Genomic DNA, 22,310 nt, shown 5'->3' on the forward strand with positions numbered 1-22,310 from the left:
AAGAAAATTTTAATATCTTTTCAACTGTACTCCAGGTGGAGCTACGACCCAATCCAATAACTGCTCTTTTTTGGATTATTAACCCAGACATAGGGAGTTCTTCTATACATGCACAGCAGGTTGTGGCCTTCTCTACATTGTTGACTAGAAGAGCCATCTTATTCAAATGGAAAGACTCTAGATCTCCAACAGCATTTCAATGGTTTAAATTCAGAAAAAATTGGATATCATGTATTTGATTCATCGGTGAAATTTGAAGATACACGGTGACCTTTTACATCCGATTTTCATTTGATGTAAAAGTTTGTCATGTGATTAGATGTACTCATTCTTCCAGATGAGATCTTTTTTTTCACCATGTAAATCAAAAGCTACAAAATATACAAACCCTCAAGATAAGCTGCTCAGATTTTTTGGGGGTTAGTTTTCTTTTTTATATATAGAATAGGTTAAGTGGGTTTATGAGAGAGAGAGAGAGAGAGAGAGAGAGAGAGAGAGAGAGAGAGAGAGAGAGAGAGATAATATTTTTGATGAATTTTCTGTCTTCACCCAATGCAGTGGAGGGGGGACTGAGTTTATACTCTTTGAAGTTTTATCTTGATATATACATATGAGATATATTATTTTGTTTTATTCTCTTTTCTTGATGTATGGTATTTATTATAAAAACCAATAAAAATGATTGGAAAAAGTAAGAGTGAAAGGGGAAAAGTTTAGGGGGAACTACTTCACACAGAGAGTGGTGGGCATGGGGAACGAGTTGTCAGCTGAAGTGGTGAATGTGGGCTCAATTTTAACATTGGAGAAGCATTTGGACAGGTACATGGATAGGAGGGGTATGGACTGGGTGCAGGTCAGTGCACAGACTAGAAGGGCCTAAGGCGTCTGGTTTTTTTTTCCTGAAATGTTCCATGGTTCTGATTTGGAATGTGGTCTCCCTTTCTCTTTCGTAAATGCAGTCTAACCTCCCGAATGCGCAGCCTTTTCTCTGTTTTGTAACAAATGGAATGATTTTCTGCACCGTTTTTTTCTCTACAACTGTTACAGTTAATTCAGGAAACTAGTACGAAGTTAATCAGCAAGTCGGCAACTTGTGGAGGTCTGTAAAACACGTAAGTCTGCAGACACTGATTGAAGTCGAAGCCCAACGCTGGAGAAACACAGCAGGTCAAACAGTGTCCTTTATGGAGCACAGATAAAGATGCAGCCGAGGGGCTCGCTCTGTCCCCGCAGAGACCAGCCGAGGGGCTCGCTCTGTCCCCGCAGAGACCTGCCGAGGGGCTCGCTCTGTCCCCGCAGAGACCAGCCGAGGGGTTCGCTCTGTCCCCGCAGAGACCAGCCGAGGGGCTCGCTCTGTCCCCGCAGAGACCAGCCGAGGGGCTCGCTCTGTCCCCGCAGAGACCAGCCGAGGGGCTCGCTCTGTCCCCGCAGAGACCAACCGAGGGGCTCGCTCTGTCCCCGCAGAGACCAGCCGAGGGGCTCGCTCTGTCCCCGCAGAGACCAGCCGAGGGGCTCGCTCTGTCCCCGCAGAGACCAGCCGAGGGGCTCGCTCTGTCCCCGCAGAGACCAGCCGAGGGGCTCGCTCTGTCCCCGCAGAGACCAGCCGAGGGGCTCGCTCTGTCCCCGCAGAGACCAGCCGAGGGGCTCGCTCTGGCCCCGCAGAGACCAGCCGAGGGGCTCGCTCTGTCCCCGCAGAGGACAGCCGGAACGTTGTTCTTTATCTTCGCTCTGTAAAGTCCGCTGTTTGACCTGCTGGGTTGCCCAGCTTTGTGCTTTTAGTAACTTCTGAACGGGTTGAACATTTGAAAATGTGAAGCCCAAGGCTTCTTAGGCGATGTCGTTCCTCGGTAAAGGGAAATAACCTGGAAACGTGGGTAGGTCACCCTCAGAGGAGTTCTGTTGAGGGACGGATAGTTAAAATGACCTAGTGCGTGGAGGCTTCTTTTGGTGGTCGAGCGGGGGCGGGGGGTGGGCGATCGGCCGCTTGGATGTCAGGTTCTAGGCTGACTGTGTCAAGCCGGGGCTCTCACTGGCTGCTGTCAGGCCGCCCACCAACGACGCCTCTCATTCACACGCCTCCCCGCCAGTTACTTAAGGATCGGTCGGCAAGTCGGAGCCCGCATTCAGTGCGAGGTCGGCGGAAAGTTTGGGAACTTGAGGTTTCAATCCTCTCTCTCTCACCATGTTGGTCAAGAAGGTCTTCGCAAGTCCCTTTGTTCTCGCCCTGCTCTGCCATCTCATCGGCCACAATCCCTCTCACGGTAAGGTCGCTTCCTACCCTTGTGGGGCACTTGTTTAGAGCTGCAGCTCGGAGCTAAGTGTTTTGTCTTTCACCGGATGTTTTGCGAAGCCCTCGCTGGCAACCTATGCTAAACAATCCTTCACATCCACCGACATCTTGTCCCAATTACAGAACTTTTCACTCTTGATAGTTGCGTAGTGGCCAACACTGAAGACCACCCGAGGGGCTCGCTCTGTCCCCGCATATACCAGCCGAGGGGCTCGCTCTGTCCCCGCAGAGACCAGCCGAGGGGCTCGCTCTGTCCCCGCAGAGACCAGCCGAGGGGCTCGCTCTGTCCCCGCAGAGACCAGCCGAGGGGCTCGCTCTGTCCCCGCAGAGACCAGCCGAGGGGCTCGCTCTGTCCCCGCAGAGACCAGCCGAGGGGCTCGCTCTGTCCCCGCAGAGACCAGCCGAGGGGCTCGCTCTGTCCCCGCAGAGACCAGCCGAGGGGCTCGCTCTGTCCCCGCAGAGACCAGCCGAGGGGCTCGCTCTGTCCCCGCGGAGACCAGCCGAGGGGCTCGCTCTGTCCCCGCGGAGACCAGCCGAGGGGCTCGCTCTGTCCCCGCAGAGACCAGCCGAGGGGCTCGCTCTGTCCCCGCGGAGACCAGCCGAGGGGCTCGCTCTGGCCCCGCGGAGACCCGCCCAGGGGCTCGCTCTGTCTGGCCCCGCGGCGACCCGCCCAGGGGCTCGCTCTGGCCCCGCAGAGACCAGCCGAGGGGCTCGCTCTGTCCCCGCAGAGACCAGCCGCGGGGCTCGCTCTGTCCCCGCAGAGACCAGCCGAGGGGCTCGCTCTGTCCCCGCAGAGACCAGCCGAGGGGCTCGCTCTGTCCCCGCAGAGACCAGCCGAGGGGCTCGCTCTGTCCCCGCAGAGACCAGCCGAGGGGCTCGCTCTGTCCCCGCAGAGACCAGCCGAGGGGCTCGCTCTGTCCCCGCAGAGACCAGCCGAGGGGCTCGCTCTGTCCCCGCAGAGACCAGCCGAGGTGCTCGCTCTGTCCCCGCAGAGACCAGCCGAGGGGCTCGCTCTGTCCCCGCGGAGACCAGCCGAGGGGCTCGCTCTGTCCCCGCAGAGACCAGCCGAGGGGCTCGCTCTGTCCCCGCGGAGACCAGCCGAGGGGCTCGCTCTGTCCCCGCGGAGACCAGCCGAGGGGCTCGCTCTGGCCCCGCGGAGACCAGCCCAGGGGCTCGCTCTGGCCCCGCGGAGACCAGCCCAGGGGCTCGCTCTGGCCCCGCGGAGACCAGCCCAGGGGCTCGCTCTGGCCCCGCGGAGACCAGCCCAGGGGCTCGCTCTGGCCCCGCGGAGACCAGCCCAGGGGCTCGCTCTGGCCCCGCGGAGACCATCCCAGGGGCTCGCTCTGGCCCCGCGGAGACCAGCCCAGGGGCTCGCTCTGGCCCCGCGGAGACCAGCCCAGGGGCTCGCTCTGGCCCCGCGGAGACCAGCCCAGGGGCTCGCTCTGGCCCCGCGGAGACCAGCCCAGGGGCTCGCTCTGGCCCCGCGGAGACCAGCCCAGGGGCTCGCTCTGGCCCCGCGGAGACCAGCCCAGGGGCTCGCTCTGGCCCCGCGGAGACCAGCCCAGGGGCTCGCTCTGGCCCCGCGGAGACCAGCCCAGGGGCTCGCTCTGGCCCCGCGGAGACCAGCCCAGGGGCTCGCTCTGGCCCCGCGGAGACCAGCCCAGGGGCTCGCCCCAATAACCAGCCAGCTCTGTCTTCAGACTTTGGATGGCGCGCTGTGGCTTTTCAAAAAAAAACACATAAAATAATGCGAAGTACTTTTTTGTTTTATTCATCATATTTGTAATCTTAATTTGCTCTCTTCAAGTTCCCATAACTATCAACAGTCAAACGTCAAACTGAACTCACAGAATTGGAGAGGGAGAGAGAGAAACTCAACGATTTTTGTGGAAAACCGACACTGTGTGTGAAAGAGAGGGGGGAAGAGAGGGAGAGGGGGAAGAGAAGGAGGGGAATGGGTGGAGAAAGGAGTGGGGTGATGGAAGGAGAGCGAAGGGCGAGGGTAGGGGTTGAAGGGGTCACAGTCCCTCAACATTAGCCCCAGATGAGCTACAGCTATTGTTTTGCTTTTGGTGGGGTTGGATGGAAGGTGAGACCACTGTGGTCGAGGGAAGTGGGGCATGTGGAAAGTTGCTGGAGGAGATACAAGAGCTGCGATTTGCTCACAGGGCTGCCTCGCCTCATCCCGTCACAGAAACTGAACACAACTGCTGGAGACGTTGAAGTGTCTTTTAACCGTAGTTCAGTAATCACTAGCTGTGCATTTGGCCGTGGGATGGGCTCATACATTGGGCAGGGTCGGCAATTCAAGCCGTGGTCTTGTCTACATCTCCCGCGACCCTCAACGAATAGCTGTGGTGTACAGGGCTGTAGAAGTCCCCCATCCACCATCTAAAAGGAGGTTGGATCAACCTCCACCTCTTTGAACAATTTTGGAATAAACCAATTAACTGAAAGAATAGGAACTAAAAAGTCGATTATGGGGACTGGTTTGGATTCGTGTTGACAAAGCAACAAATCCTGTCGGTTTGATTCGAGCAAAGATGTAGAGAATCCGCTTTGGGGATTGGGCATCGCTGCAACGTCGAGGGTTTTTTTGGTGAATGAGAAGCAAACCCCAAGGCCAACTGTGGGCTCGTTTCCTGGTGCGGGGACGAGCTCCACCCTCCAAGTGGTGTTTTAATATATGTAGCTCTAATTATTCCACCACCAGAAACATTCCTTGAAATGCAGATTTCCATTAATAATACAATGTCCTTGACCAAAGCCGCCTTCGACTGTTACGGCCTCCGAGATAAACAAGCTGTAGATTATTCTCCCACAGACGGATCCATAAACATAAATAAATATTTTGTGCTGTATAATTCCATTGGCATGTGATTGCAGTTGGAGATACGAAAAGTGTATTTTTGTTCTCTGTGATTTTTAGTAGATACAAGATGACCACCTTTGTAAGTTTCTTTTCTGAATTGGCTTATTGGTAGGGTGGTCAGTGGCTCAACTGGTTGGAGGTCAACAAGGAATCCACAGATACTGGAAAACTAGAACCATACACGTGATGAAGGGGTCAGCAGGTTTTTCAGTATCCTTGGAAAGCAATAGATAGTCCAAAGTCAGAAGGTTATTGTTCAAAGCCTATCAAAATACAACAATCTTGGCTGAAACCAGTCGAGTCGTGACCAAGGTGGTATCTTGGATTGAGTGGATTGGGTCCAAATGCAATCATCTCTCAAGGTTGCCTTTGGGACACTGGGCTTCCTTGGTGAGGGGACTGAGTTCAAGAGCTGAGAGGTCATGATGCAACACAGTTCTGGTCACCTCATTACAGGAAGGATGTGGAAGCTGTGGAGAGGCTACGAAGGAGATTTACCAGGATGTTGCCTCAATTAGAAAATAAGTTTTATGAAGCAAAGTTGGCAGAGCTGGGACTTTTCTCTTGGACTGAAGAAGGATGAAAGGTGACTTAATAGATGTCTACAAGATTCTGAGAGGCAATGATGTCAAGGTGACATATTTGTGAGCAGCTCTGATGGAAATAATCAAAAATTCCTGTTCAGAACTTCTAAAAATCAAACACAAAACCAGAAAAACAAAATCAAACTTACCCGTTAAGATCAATGGCAGACCTCAGAATCATGAGAATCAGCAGGTCTCCATCAGGCCACGGGATTTTTAAACAGCCGGCAATCAGGCCTTTTGAACTTCGCAAGAATCGCAAACAGCAGCCGCTCAGCACATTTAAACGTCACGGGTGATTTTAAAAGGACAGCGCATGGACCATTTAAACACCGCTCAAACTACCAGCGTCAGACCCACGGGCCAGGTAAAGAAGACCCAACCATGTGGACATGGGTGAAGGGGAGGCTACAGGTCACGCTGAGACACCAGGACCTGAGGCTTCCACTCCTTGCCATCCTCTTGGCCAATGTACAATCCTTGGAGAACAAACTTGCTGAACTCCAGACTTTAACAACAGAGAGACTGTATGCTACATGATGGCTTTATAGAAACATGACTAAATGTGGACATTCCAGACATGGCGCTGCAGCCCAAGGGATGCACCCTCCATCGCGCTGACTGAACATCAGCGTCTGGAAAAACCAGGGGAGGTGGCATTTGTGTCATCGTCAATTCATCGTGGTGCACAGACGTGACGGTCACGTCCCAGTCCTACTCCCCCAATTTACAACAACTGGTGATCAAGTACCGCCCATTCTACCGGCCGAAGGAGTTCACCACCATCATCCTGATTGCAGTCTACATTCGCCTCAGGCTAATGTCAGGCTGGCACTGAGGCTGTGGTTAACAGCCATGAGATAACACATCCTGATGCCTTCCCATTCATTGTGGGGACTTCAGTCAGGCCAACCTGAAGAAGACTCTAACAAACTACCACCAACATGTCACATGCAAGATCAGTAGAACCAATACGCTACACCACTCTGAAGAACACATACCGAGCCATAACACGACTACACTTCAGAAAGTTTGATCTCCTGGTTGTACTTCTACTCCTGGCGTACCAGCAGAGACTGAGGACCACAACGCCAGTGGAGAAGATGGTGAAAGTATAATCGAGGGGGAGAGAGAGGAGCATCTGCAGGGCTGTTTTGAATTGGAGAAAAGGGACATATTCAAGAACTCATCCATAGACGAATGAATATGCAACGGGTGTCATCGGCTTAAGCAAGACCTGCATGGATGTGTGCCCACAACCAGAGCTCACTGGAGTGCCACTCTGGCACCTCAGGGGGCAACTCTGGCAGATTTATGTCACTATTTTTGGTGAGCTCTGGCACCTAAAAAAAAAAAATTAGCACTGCACCCCTGCACACGCACATATTGGGTGTTCCCCAACCAGAAGCCCTGGATGAATCAGAAAATTTTCAACCTGTTGAGGGCGAGAACAAGGGTGTTTAAGGCTGGGAATTGGGATCTTTACAAGAAGTCCGGTTACGACCTGCAGAAGGCCATCTCTGAAGCAAAGTGGAAATTCCTGAGGAAGCTAGAGACAGAGATAAATACACACCTGCTATAGCAGAGAGTGGAGGCCATTACAGCCTACAAAGCAAGGCAAACATTATAGATGGCTGCAATGCTTCATTACCCATGAGCTGAATACCTCCTTTTCTTTTAAAATATATCTGCTTTGGGAAGAACATGGCCTAAAAGAATCCCTGAAAAGGCTGAGGACCTTGTGATGTCTATCTCTGAGGGTGATGGCAGAACATCATGCAAGAGAGTGAACTCACAAGGCATCAGGCCCTGACAGTGTACCTGGCAGGGTACTGAAAATCTGCACCAACCCAGTAGCCAGAGTGTTCACAGATATTTTCACCCTCTCATTGCTGCAGTCAAAGGTTTCCACCAGCTTCAAAAGGGCATCAATCATCCTGGTACCCAAGAAGTGTAGTGTGAGCTACCTCAATGACTACAGCCCCGTAGCCCTAACTTCTACTGTGATGAAATGCTTTGAGAGGCTGGTCATGGCCAGAATTAACATGTACCTAAGCAAAGATCTGGAGCCGCTGCAATCTCTCCACAGCAGATGCAATATCGCTAGCTCTCCACTCAACTCTGGATCACCTCAAAAACTGCAACTCATAAATTCAGCTGCTATTTATCGATTAAAGCTGGTCCCTCCGTGCTCATCAAGAAGTTACAAACTCTCGATCTCTCAACCTCTCTCTGCAACTGGATCCTTAACTTCCTCATCAGAAGACCAACGTTAGTACCAAGTGGAAACAACGTCTCCTCCTCACTGATATCAACACAGGCGCACCCCAAGGATGGTGCTTAGCCCACTGCTCTACTCATTGTACACCCATTACTGTGTGGCCAGGCACAATTCCAATGCTATCTATAAATTTGCCGATAACACCACAGTTGTTGGCAGAATAACAAATGACAATGAGGAAGCGTACATGAGGGAGATGGATCAGCTTGTTGAATGGTGTAATGACAACAACCTTGCCCTCAATAATCATGAAAACCAAGGAGGAAGTCAGGGGAATATGGCCCAGTTCTCATCAAGGGCTCAGTAGTGGAGAAGGTCAAGAACTTCAAATTCATGGGTCTCAACACCTTTGAAGATCTGAGCTGGACCTTCATATTGTGATGTAATCACAAAGAAGCCCCGCCACTAGCTATACTTTGAGGTGTCTGAGGAGATTCTGTATGACACTGAAAACCCTCGTAAACTTCTACAGGTGTACCGTGGAGAGAATTCTGGCTGGTTGCATCACTGCCTGGTATGGAGGAACTCTGTGGTGACCTGGAAGAAGAGGTTATCACTTGGAAAACCCTGATGGTGCAAGTTTCTTCGGCAAGGCACTGAAGTGACTGATGGAAGTAAATCAGTTTATGAATCTCTCTCTGAAACCAACAGGAACCTTCCTGAGTAGTAACCATTTACCTTTTCACTAGAGCCTGGTGAAAATTCATAAATGTTAAATACTGTGCACAGTACAAGAATTGCCTGATAACGGTGAACTTGGAGGAGTGAGAAGTTAGATTGAACTGTGAATCAAAGAACTTTCCTGAACATATACACATTACATACACGCATGCTTAGAATTAGAAGGGGTTTAAGTTAAGTTAATAGTAATAAGTTAAAGTTTGATCCCGTTTTTATGTTTAAAGAAAATTAAAAGTAACTTTTGTTTAAGTAACCATGTGTCTTGGTGAATTTCTATTGCTGCTGGGTTTTGGGGTCCTCTGGATCTGTAGCAACAGCTTCTTCCACAGATTCCTGAATAATCAATGAACTAAAGACACTGCCTCACTTTTCCTGCACTAGTATTGTATTTTTTATATATTATTATAATATGAATGTTTGCTCTGTGACGCTGCCACAAAAACACCAAATTTCATGACTTGCTCGTGACAATAAACCCTGATTCTGAAATTCTGATTCTAAGGTAGACATCCAGTACTTTTTTCCTAAGACAGGAGTTGCAAACACCAGAGGACAACTGAACAAAGTGAAGGGAGGAAAATTTAGGGGTTGTGGATTCCTGGGTGGTGGTGGAGGCTGGAACATTAGGGATAATTAAGAGACACTTAACCAGGTCCATGGATGAAAGAAAAATAGAGGGTTATGGGATAGGAAGGATTCAGTATTTTTTTTCTTGATAGGAATATATAGGTTGGTAAAACATCAAGCACCAAGAGGCCTGTACTGTAATGGTCTAAATTCTTTGTTTATTGTCAGCTCACGAGATACAGTAAATGACTTTGTGTGTTATCCAGGCAAGTCAACCTATACTTAAGTACAACTTTCAGATGAGATGTACCTGTTTTCTGAGGGTAGTGTTAGAGATTCAATATTTTTCTCTTATTCTATTTGTGGAGACATGTTTACCAAGGCAAGGTCAGCGATATTGTAGATGACACTTCCAAAGTGTTTCATTGGTTATAAACACTTAGCAACATTGTGAAAGAGACATAGAAAATGCCACACAAGTGCACAGCTTTACCTTAACTGAACAGTTTCACATGAGAAATAAAAGGAGGTGACCATAAGACATAGGGCCCATTTTCTCACTCAGCCACACTGTCTGGCCTTCTCCCATAACTTTTGATGCCCTGACTAATCAAGAACCTATCAATCTCTGCCTTAAATACACCCAATGACCTGGCCTCCACAAATGCCCTTGGCAACAAATTCCTCAGATTTATCACCCTCTGGCATCACTGTTCAAACAGATGCCCTTTAATCCTGAAGTTGTGCCCTTTTGTCCTAGACTCTCCCACCATGGGAAACAACCTTTCAACATTCAAAATGCTTCAATGAGCTCCCTCCTAAATTCCAACGAATATCGGCCAAGAGCTGTTAAATGCTCCACGAATGATATCTCTTTAATTCCCGGAATTATCCTAGTGAACCTTCTGTGAACCCCCTCCAGATGGCACTTTGAGCAGAATCTAGTAGTGATTGGTTGGTCAAAGCATAGAAAGTCTTTAGGCAGTTTTGTGCATGTGTTAAATGCTCCTTCACAGAATCCTTCATAGTTGAACTGGGAACAACACTATATTCCATCTTCTGTCATTTTGGCCATTCAGTTTACTTTCTTTGTTGGTTTCATACTTCATTTTGCATCATCACAGTCTTGGATGCAATACACTCATTTCCTTCAGGCAAGTCATTGATATCAATTGTAAACAGCTGAAACCCCAGCACAGATCCCTGTGGTATCCCAATAGTTGCAGCTTGCCAACCAGAAATGGAGCCACTTGTGTCTCAGTAAAAGGCCCTCTTAGTTGAGAACAAACACAGCATCAGAATTCAGTCTCTTAGCTTTCAAAATGAATAAAACATCTTTGAATATCAGATGAAAATAAGAAACTGCAAGGAATTTTCCCTACTTAGCATAAAAATGCATCTGTCCGCCATACAATAAACAATTAATGCCAACATAAGATGACCTCTACTTTTCATCAGATTGGAAAATGACCTCTATTTCCTGTCATGGGTTTATAATTTCTCCATTTAAGACAAGATATTCCTTGAAGTCAGCCAATTATGCTCCAACATGACTAAATTGTCAGTTCCCTTGTAGAATCCAGTTTTCATGTTGCATGGACGCTTTTGCTGGAGATCTTGCATTTTGTATTATCTGGATTTGGCAGTTTCAGATGTAAATGTGCAGCTGATGAAGCTGAGTTTTGTGGTTCGGGTCTCTCCCAACATTTCTCACTCATGTTTATGGTGGCATTGTAACTTTCCTAAGTTGCAATGAACTGTCTTCATTATAATTTGCTCAACTAGCATATGCCAAGGTTTAATAATTACTCTAATCTTTGTATATTACAGGAATGCACGTATATTGGTTTATTCTCATTTTCTCCCATTCTCATTCAAAGATGAAAAGTAATCTTTTTCAGTGCTAGTACACAGACCAAAACTACTTAAACAGAAAATAAGCTGCAATAGAATTCTGGTATGTACATTACAACATATCCCAGGAGCAACACATAACCTGTGTATTGTGGCTTATGCAAATCAGCCTTGTTTCAAGGTGGTCCGCTCCTAATTGAAACCAGTACTATTCTGCAGTCAACATGTTCTGAAAAAGAAGTGAAGGTATTTCCAGTGAGAACACAATTCTGGAGAAACTCAGCAGGTCAATCCATGTACTTTACATCGCAAAGATAAAGATAAAGATAAAGATACAGAACCAGTGTTTCGGGATTATGGGTTTCATCAAGGTATGAACAAAATGTAGGCAGGTGCTCAAACAAAATGGAGGGAGGGGAGGAGGGGCTGAGAGAGGAGCACAGTTTAAAGCTTAATAGCAGCAGGAAAACAGACATGGAGCAGTGAGAGAAAATCCCACAGAACTCTCTTCAGAGAGTAAAGGAGAACTTCTTAAGGGTATTTCCAACTAATTTAAACTTCCCCTTCAAATTTTCCATTTTTTCTCACCTTCAAGAAAAGCTTTGCTTTGGCCAGGGTTAAGGCCCTTCCTTGTAGCTTTATTTCACCGACTTGGCCGCATGCAACTTGTGCAAACAGTTGACACAGATGCACTGCCACATCTTCTCTCGTGGATTGAGCTACTGTCGGCCCTGATGTAAAGTGGAAGCAAAAGCTTGAATCATGGGTCTGATTAATCACATAATTACATTTATCCAATCAAATCATGGGTGGAACCAAGTATGGCATTACAGTATGGCACAAACGTGCTGGAAAAACTAGCAAGTAAAGAGTCCCTGATGAAGGGCCCAGACCTGAAATGTTAGACACCCTTTACTTCCTGTGGATGTTGTGTGACCTGCTGAGTTTCTGCACTCAATTCCAACACCTGCAAACTCTCGTGTTTAGTTACAGAGATGGGAAGCCAGCTGTGCGTTTAATTCACTTGATGCCTCATCTAGTGGTACTGAACCATTGGATAGTTGATTTTTTAGAACTTTACTGTACAATGTTACAAATGATCAGAAATTCAATACTTACTTTAAGAATGCCATGCAGGCAAATATTTACTAACAATTCATTTTTGTTTTTGCATTTTGCTTCCTTCAGCTGGGGTTTGTTGGCTGCAGCAAGAAAGAAATGGAAAATGCCAAGCTTTGTCCATGACTCGGACTGACCGAGAGGAATGTTGCAGGAGGGGAAGTGCTCAGGCTGCATGGACAAATCAGGATATACCAGAGAGTGACATTTTGAAACTTATCATTCTTGGCGGAGTTCATTGCTACCCATGCCACAGTAAGTATTGTGAACATGGAAGGCCAGAGATGGCTCCTAAAGCATATTGGCATGCGACATTAAGAAGTAGATTGATATGAAAATATCACATGAATAAAATCATAAGAATGGGAGCAAGAGTGGGCCATCTGGCCCATCGTGTACCTGCTCCACCATTCAATGTAATAATGGCTGATCTGATGATGGGCTCATCTCCACCTACCTATCTTTCCCCATATCCCTTAATTCTCCTATAATGTAAATATATTTACTGAGGTCACCTCAGTTATGGAGAGTTTCAATGGGCAGATAATTCCATAGATTCACCACCCTCTGAGAAAAGCAATTCCTCCTCATCTCTGCCCTAAATCTGCTCCCTTGGATCTTGAGGCTACATCCCTGAGTTCTAGTCTCCCCCACCAATGGGAACAACTTACCTACCTCTATCTTATCTGTGCATTTCATAATTTTATACATTTCTATAAGATCCCCTCTCATTCTTCTAAATCCCAGCGAGTACAGTCCCAGATGACTCAATCTCTCCTCATAGGCTAACCCTTTATCTCTGGAATCAACCTGGTGTACTTTCACTGCATCACCTCCAAAGCTAGTACGTCCTTCCTCAAGGAAGGAGACCAGAACTGCACGCAGTGCTCCAGAAGTGGCCTCACCAGTATGTTGTACAGTTGCAGCATAACTTCCCTACTCCTAACTTCAATCTCATAACATGTACCAAATCATAATGGTTTTGTGCTACATATCCATTAATTGGGATCAGACTTGAATTGGAAATCTTACCAATTGTGGCTAACCATCCTTCTTCAAGGTTATGGAAGATGCCAACTTGCTGCAGAGTTTGCTGAGAGGTAAAATAGACAAACCACAGAAATGCTGGAGGAACTTAGCAGGTCTCACAGCATCCATAGGAAGTAAAGATATGTTATTGACGTTTGGGACTGAGCCTTTCCTCAAGGTGTGAGTTAAATACTGGGGAATTAAAGGCTGGGGAAGGAAAGAGGGAAGAATGGGGGAGGGAGGAGGACAACCAACAGACAAAAGGTATTAATTGGATATGACAAGAAGAAAGATGAGAATTGATTTTGGCTCTGTGAAAGGAGACAGAGGGAAAAGGAGAGAAAGAAAGAGAGAGAGAAAGGGAGGGGGTGGGGACACGCAATGTGATTGCAGTGCAATACACTAAAATGTTGGAGAAGCTCAGCAGGTTATTGCAGCATCCAACGAGCTTAGGCCTGAAATGTTGGTTACCCTTTACTTCCTATACCTGCTGCGTGACCTTTTGAGTTTCTCCATCATGTTTGTATATTGGCTTATGGATAAGGCAGGCTTTAGACATTTGTCACAAGCATGATATTACAGGCAGCCTCATTCAGGAAAATAATCTTTAAAATTTTTTATTTTTTAAATTTAAATTTGTATTTTTAAAAAATTACATATACAGCAACGGTAACAGGCCCTTCCACCCCACAAATCTGTTATGCCCAAATACCCCAATTCACCTACAACCCCCATACATTTTGAAGGGGGTTTCAGGTTGGAGCCCTTCATCAAGTCTGGGGATGCAGAGCGAGAAGCCGACATAAATAGGGCAGGTGAATGGAGCAGATCACAGGCCAAATAGTGGACCAGGAAATGGCTTCACCTCCATCTTGATGAAGGCTCCAACCCAAAAATCCATTAATTTTTTTTTTCTCCCACTCGTGCTGTTTGATCCATTGAAGTTCCCCCAGCAAACTTGGTTTGGCTTCAGATTCCAGCATCTGCCATCTCCTGCGTGTTTCCATTTTGCTCATTCTGACTGTGATGGCAGTACCTTAAAGAAAATGTCTCATTACCTATTTCCTGGCTTCAAATTTCAGTTGTAGCATTAGGACACATGTATAAACTAAACTAAAAATATTGTGAAGGGCCAAGTGTTCTCAGTTGTAGTTTCTCCTCCAGGACAAATTACTTCGAACAACTGTTTGCATCTGAATGTACATCTGACTTGATGTATGTCTGATTTCTATGTCTGATGGTCATGGAATATACAGCATGTCTGGTAGATGATTTAACATCTTGAAGTAGTGGTCCCCTCTGAAGGATGTGGGGAGAAGGCAGGTAGGTGGAGTTAGGTCATCAATTAGATCAGCCATGATCGTATTGAATGGCGGAGCAGGCTCGATGGGCCATTTTTGGCCTCCTCCTGTTCCTACTTCCTATGTTCCTATAGCTTCACAATGGATGCTTCATTTGAAAAGAAACAGTGTGTTGAGCAACATTTATTAGTAAAGGCAAGAACTTCTGCTCTGCCATTGTGTGATAACGTTGTGTTATGAAAATGATGTGACATTATACTGATTGGTATATTGGTTATCCTTTGTGTATTTATGCATTTAATATTATTTATTGAACAATTAAATGTTAGTCCTCTGGTTCATGATGCCCTTTAATGTCGAAGGTTATGAATGCCAGCAGTAGAATGACCACTGGGACATTCACTCAATTGGCATCATTTTAAAAGTGGAACTGTAATCATTCAAGGTTCTGACAATAATATCACGAAAGGACAACTCTCCATAACTGAGGATTACAACTGCATTGCTCACACCTGAATCTCTTAATAAAAAAAAAACACTACTGGAGTTCTTCATCAGTTTAGAAGTTGTCATCATTCATTTACTTTAAGGATTCCAGAAAATCCTGGAGGAGCTGCTTTCGGTGCGGGAGGGCAATGTGAGTGGAGTAATTACATGGACATGGGGGATGGAGGGGATGCTGAAGGATGCAGTGTCAGTGAAATGTAATGGTGCATCTAGTTTTGTGTTTCAACACATAGGAATATAGGAACATAGGAAGTAGGAACAGGAGGAGGCCAAAAATGGCCCATCGAGCCTGCTCCGCCATTCAATACGATCATGGCTGATCTAATTGATGACCTAACTCCACCTACCTGCCTTCTCCCCACATCCTTCAGAGGGGACCACTTCAAGATGTTAAATCATCTACCAGACATGCTGTATATTCCATGACCATCAGACATAGAAATCAGACATCCATCAAGTCAGATGTACATTCAGAATATCTGCCCTTTCTTCCCTCCTCTCCAGCTTTTTAATTCACACACCTGCCTGCTTTACACTCATACTTTGAAGAAGGTTTCAGGTCTGAAACGTGTTTCTACCTCCTCTGGACACTGCGAGACCTGCTGAATTCCTGCATAATTTTGTGTTTTTACGAGATATTTTTCCTTTTTTTAAAAAAAATCTTAAATTAATAATAACATTGCAAAGTCCCCATTCTTTTCCTTAAGTTATGAAATTTAATCTAATCTGAAGCTCCGATGACTGCCAATATTTTCAAATTGATTATTTTAGCAGTTATTATTTCAGTAAGTACAATGCTGTAACAGCACCAGTGACCTGGGTTCAAATCGGTGCTGTCTGCAAGGAGTTTGTACATCTCCCCGTAACTGCATGAGTTTGCTCCGGTTTCCTCCCACTCTCCAAAAACACATGGGTTAATGGATCACTTGGGAATATTGGGCTCATGGGCTGGATATTGTGAAACAAGAAAGTTTGCAGCCGCCGTGATTGTAGCACCTGTTACCGTGCTGTGCCTCTAAATTAAAGTAACAGGCACAATTCTTTTTAATTTAGAAACCTGTGAGGGTGTGGACTGTGGACCTGGGAAGCTTTGCAAGATGAACAAACATAATAAGCCAACATGCATCTGCGCACCTGACTGTTCAAACGTCACAAAGAAGGTCCCTGTCTGCGGAACTGACGGTAAAATCTACAAGGATGAATGCAGCCTCCTTTTGGCAAAATGCAGGGGATTGCCAGAACTGGAAGTACAGTATCAGGGAGAATGCAAAAGTAAGTTGTGCTTATTTTCCTGCCACATTTGGTGTTTTTGTCACCAATTTACACCTCCAACAATCGTCAGTTATGTCCTATCAAAGGGACTCGTTGCTATTACTGATGAATCTTAATCAAAGAGATGCTTTGGACAATGAGCTGAGGATTGTCTGTGCATCCTTGCATAAACAGGCTGAAGACCACTGGGCTCAGTGAGTGTATGTATGAAATAGATCGCGTTATCGTGTAGAGATCATAATTTGGGGTCTGTGCTTTTACTTTGTAAGATGCATTGCAAAATTGACTACACTTCAAAAATACTCCCTTGCCTGAAATGTACGTTGGGGCATCCAGAGTGGAGTGTGAATAGAGTCATGTAAACAATCTTTCTTCTTGAGTATTGGTGGAGAGAGACCTGCATTCCAGAACATTGTGCTGTTTTTAAAGAATGCTATAAAATTACAAGGATTATTGCAGTAACATGAGAAGAGGTTTTCTGAATTTTTTTTCCAATCACTGGTTATTAGACTGACACACCCTGCTCTTTCAAAAACAGCAAACCAGAGGTCATTATTTTTGATCTTGATCTTCAATATTCTGGGATTATGGCTAACATGAAAGCATTGTTTAAAAACAATTTGTGATTTTTGTCCTCTTATTGAATTGTTTTCATGTAGGCTTTAGTTAAAAGGTCCAGTATTAAGCTCATCCAAAGCTAAAGTTTGTAATATAAAGGGGTTCTGCATCATAGTTGAGCTCTGTTCTACTATGCTATGCACTTATTCTACCCAAAACAAAACTTTTCCTTTTGGCAGGTTATAATCCTCAGATTTGTAAAAATGAATAAAGAGCTTATTCAACTGAAAAACATTGTAGTATGTACATAGATTTTTGATACAACAATTGTGTTTGGAAGTATCAGATTTGGTGGATCACAGAAAGAAAAATCTGGGCATAAGTGTTACAATTACAGGTAACTTTAATGAACACACAGGAGACAAATAGGAGAGAACGTTAAACAATAAGTAATTATTCTACCAAACAACTATATAGACATTCACATCGGACCCAGGTTGGACTCTGATACCAGTGGCCACCTATCTTCATTCTACATGCTCACACACGTGTACACACTACAGACAGGGATGTTCAAGAACACTCCCAGTTCCCTGTACCAATGGCGATGTGGCTCTCTGCAAGTACTGATATATCACAGTACTATGGCTTAGCTAAAGTGTAGTGCATTCCTTACCCATGACTCTTCCAGTGATGTCCACTATACAAAAGGCCATGGACAGACATGTGAGTGTGGGAGTGTGATTCAGAACTGAAATTTTTGGCTACTGGGAGTCTCTGTCACCGATGCGGATGGAGTGAAGGTGCTCAACGAAACGATCTCCCAGACTGCACCCAGTCTCTCTGATGCAGAGAAGGCCACAAAGAGAGCACCACAAGCAGTTAGTCAGTCCTGTGGACACACAAGTGAAGTATTGCTTCACTTGAAAGGCGAGTTTGGGGCACTGGACTGTGGTGAAAAAGAAGGTGTGGATACTTCAACCACGGTGTCTACAGATCTTCGTGTTTTACTTTTGATCCTGGTTCAGGTCTGATTTCTATGCTGTCTGTGTGGAGTTTGTCTTTTTTCTCTGTGCACATGAGTTTTTCTTGAGACCTTTAGTTTCTTCTCACATCTGAAAGTCAGGCAGGTTGTCAAGTGAATTGATGTCTGCAAAGGACACCTACTATATAGGTGAGTGGTAGAAACTGGGGAAAGTTAATAGGGATGTTGTGAAAATTGAATTATTGTAAATGATGAAAGTCTGCAGACATTGCGAATGTAGTAAAAAACACAGAAATGCTGGAAGTGCGTCCATAGGAGTAGAAATTATTTTGTTGGTCTACACTATGAACCACAGGGCTATTTTCTGTAATGTATGACTTTATAATTTAAAGCATTATTAGTTTACTACATAAGACTGCTGTTTAACAGTGAATGTAGAGAATAATTTACATTTTCTGGAGCTGCATCCATTACTAAAGGAGAATGTCCTCGTTTTCCTCTGCTTGTATTAGTCACCATTGTGTATTATTAATGTTTTTCAGAGTCTTGCACGCAGGTTTTGTGTCCTGGAACCTCTATGTGTGTGATAGACCAAACTCACAGTGCACACTGTGTGATGTGTAGAGTGATGCCATGCCCAGAACCATTCTCAATGGAACAGGCTCTCTGTGGGAATAATGGTATTACCTATCACAGCGTGTGCCAACTCAGACGTGCAACTTGCTGGCTAGGAAAATCCATTGGCGTGGCCCACTATGGTAGATGCAACTGTAAGTAAGCTCAAATAGCTGAGCAAAATTGTACCAATTGTGTAAATTAAAATTGTATTTGGTAGTGGGATTATACATTGGAGCACATTGCATTCAAACTCGTCACCATGAGGGCAAAGCAGGACACTTCAATGATGGCTCTGGGTACTGTCTGCAGAATATACTGCAGTTACCCATCCTGGGTGCCCTGATCTACTAAACGAGCAGCCTTCAACACCAAGATCAAGGGCAGCAGGTATATGGAAGCACCTTTCATATCGCACACTATGCTAACTCCAAAGCAGATGGTTGTTCCTTCATCAAAGGTCTAGATCAGCCATTCTTATCCTTTTATTGGCTATGGCTCCCTTAGGACTCTGTTCAAAGTTTATGGGCCCCCTTCCCTGTGAAGCAGTCCAGTTTAGTTGATTTCTTTCATACAACGACAAAAGAAACATAAAAAATGTTATGATTTCAATTTTAAATGTGCTGCAGCCCCCCTCCCTCCCCCCGCATTGAGAAAGGCTGGTCTAGATCCTTGAGATTGATGACGAGTTCTGGCTATTGCAGTGACCTCCAAATCTCAGACTTAAATAGATTTATAATCTTCCACACAGAGAGTAATGGGAGTGTTGAATGAGGTGCCAGGTAAATGTGAGCTCAATTTTAACATTTAAGAAAAATGTGGACAGGTACATGGATGGGAGGAGTATGGAGGGCTCTGGGCTGGGTTGAGCTCAGTGGGACTAGGCCGAATAGTTCGGCACAGACTAGAAGGACTTATTTCTGTGCTGTTATGCTCTATGGTTCCGAGAGCTACTGAGTTCATGGGATTTTGACATCTCTTTGTGCACAAATGATTTACATCTACAACCAGGCAGTGTTTGAAGGTTATCTTTTTGTTCCCAGCATCGGAAGAAGGTATCAAACAGAAAGGAGACGATCAAGAAAATACAGTGTTTTCAAAACTCCTCCTTGGATGGTAGTCTAGAACAAATATAGACATCAGCAGAGAAGATAAAGACATTGGGTAAAAATTCCTCTGGATATTAGAGTAGTGTCTTTGCAAAATGTGGCATTTGATACCAGGCTGGTCGCAAAATAGCCATTCACTGCTTTCCACTGATCACTGAACCAAACTCTCCTTTCAGTGTTGATGCATTCATTCACAGATCCAGGGCTAAAGTTCTTTCTCTTCATTCCAGCAGCTCATTGATTAAACCAGCTTGCAGTAAATTCTTCATGTTGAACATATGCACATTCTCTTAATTATCCCTCATAAGACTCCCTAGCAATGCATAGAACAGGAAGTATCCTACAGGCCCAGGGAACTCTGCAACATCAACATCTAGTGTGACATTGATGGAACTGTCGTAGTCCTGGAATTGCACAGCACAGGATCAGACCCTGCATCACACCACATCCACACCAACCCTTTTGTCCACCTGTGCCAACCCCATTTGCCCAGTCAGATCTGTATCTTTCTATGTTTATTTTGTGTCTGTCTAAATTCCTCGTAAACACGATTTCACCACCTTCTGTGGTGGAACATTTCGATGTGCAAGTGATTTGAGGTGTTGGGAAAGAACAAGAGATACCTAGGGAGATTAGAGAGCATGAGAAACAGATTACCAAGACTCCATGTTGCAATGTAATATTGCAATCAAGTCAAGTACCTTTTGAATATTGCTAATGGTTACCAGAGTCATCTCCTAGAAGGAATATGTATTGTATTAGGGAATTAAAATCATAAGGACCATTAATACTCTTATTTGCCATTCAAAACTAAATTAATATTCACTGTGACCAAATCTGATCTATTTTTACAAAATAAGGGTTACCAGCAGCTACACAACTCCATTGGCTGTTCCATTTGTGTATTAGTATCAGGGTAGCATGGTTAACATCGCTGTTAACACAGTGTTATTACCACGGCAGGGACCCAGGTTCTCATTGGTGTGTCAAGAGTTTGCACATTCTCCCTGTGCCGGGTTCTCTGGTTTCCTCCCTCCCTTCAAAAATGTATGAGGGTTATAGGTGTCCTTGGTCCATGGGTCAGTATGGCCTGCTACCATGCTGTATGTCTAAATTTTTAAAAAATTAAATGTAAATGTTAATGGTAAGAAAAATATACAAATATCAGTTGATGAACAGTAGAGAAAAGAGAGACAATCTAAGGAATACTTACATTGTCTCTCAATTATCAGTCTTTTATTTTAAACTATGGTCCCCTTTGGGAAAAGTTCAGGAGTTGCTTTCCCTGTAAAGCCATCAAGTTCTGGTTTCTTCCATGCTTCTCTCCTACATAAAAATAATATTTGTGTTATGTGAGGTGAAACAACAACAAAGCTGTGGCCCCCATTGAGAATGGGGATTGGGCAGGAAAATGGAAGAACCATAAGTTCAGCCATGATCTTGTAGAGCAGCAAAACAAACTGAAAGTTTGAAGGGCTCTGGGGTCTGTGCTGCTTTTACATCTGACATTCTACTGGGATAGTCTTGCTGACTACTATTCTGATGTCCAGTATGATCTCTTTGAGACACTGACGTGCTGAGAACACTGACACTCTACTGCATCCTCAATTTATAGAATTTCTATCCCAGATATCACAATTTTCCCTGTGGAAATGCTACACATTTCATACTTTGTATCTGGATAACCCATCTGTGCCCTATTTATATTCAAAGGTGCCTGGTTAGATCATTCAATGCCTCAGGAATATTTGTGCCAATTTTAACCGATAGACTCATGTTAATAGTCATTGCTAAAGTACTCTCTATGAAGCTCCTTGACGAAATCTGTGCTTTCCTGAGAGTTTGTTATATTCTCAGAGCAGTCGGAGGAATTTCCAACTTGTAATGTTTATATTGTACATACTAATACCATATATTTATTGTAAGAAAAGCAGTGAAGAAAATACTCCATTTTATTTATACATTATTATATATGTTGTTTATCAGATGTTGATCATTACCATCTGAATTAATTATAATTATTTTTCACAAAATTTGCTACTTTTTGATCACAACTGTAAAAATGGATGTATTTCATCTCTTAACCCAGTGTTAAACTGTTTCATTCCTACAATTAAGAAGAGACGTGTAATAGATGATATCCTTGTACTGCATGGATTAAGTTAATGAACTTAGAGGTATTGTCCATTGTTTGTCTTTTCTTAATAAATCCAGTTTCGTCAAGTTTTACTATTTTTGGTACACAGACAGCCAATCTGTTTGCTCATAGTTTTGCTATTATCTGATTCCACCTGCATTGAATTCGCCCATCGTTATTGAATAAAGATCTACCGGGACCAATGCCTGAAGAGGGCGCACAAAATCAGTGAACCGGTGCGGACTCGAAAGGCCAACATGGCCTGTTTCCACTCCGTAAATGGTTATATGGTTATGGTTAATTATCAAATTGGGATATATTATCGTCATGAAAGATGTACATAGTGAGAAACACGTCAGGGGTTAGCGCTGTGTTATTATTAGTGACAAGGATTGATTTGAAAATTTGTCTATTGAATTGATCAGTGTTTCAGGCAAACTAAAGGCTGCTAGGAATTTACACAAGCAACTTTGTTATTCATAGCACAATGCATTATCACCCCATCTTACAGATGTTTTCTAAAAAATCAGCTACAAGTTTGCAGTTACA

The 22,310-nt window shown here is 44.8% G+C and overlaps 1 protein-coding gene across 1 annotated transcript; it reads left to right on the forward strand.

Moving 5' to 3' along the window:
* Positions 1-2,083: 2,083 nt before the first annotated feature.
* On the forward strand, positions 2,084-21,853 carry fstl3 (follistatin-like 3 (secreted glycoprotein)). Its single transcript, XM_069928172.1, has 5 exons — positions 2,084-2,261; positions 12,318-12,503; positions 16,139-16,357; positions 18,443-18,670; positions 19,559-21,853. The coding sequence occupies exons 1-5, from the start codon at positions 2,183-2,185 to the stop codon at positions 19,633-19,635; spliced, it is 789 nt and encodes a 262-aa protein (XP_069784273.1). The 5' UTR covers positions 2,084-2,182; the 3' UTR covers positions 19,636-21,853.
* The last annotated feature ends 457 nt before the right edge of the window (positions 21,854-22,310 follow it).

Source organism: Narcine bancroftii, chromosome 3 (genome assembly GCF_036971445.1).
Source record: "Narcine bancroftii isolate sNarBan1 chromosome 3, sNarBan1.hap1, whole genome shotgun sequence".
NCBI classification, from domain to species: Eukaryota; Metazoa; Chordata; class Chondrichthyes; order Torpediniformes; family Narcinidae; genus Narcine; species Narcine bancroftii.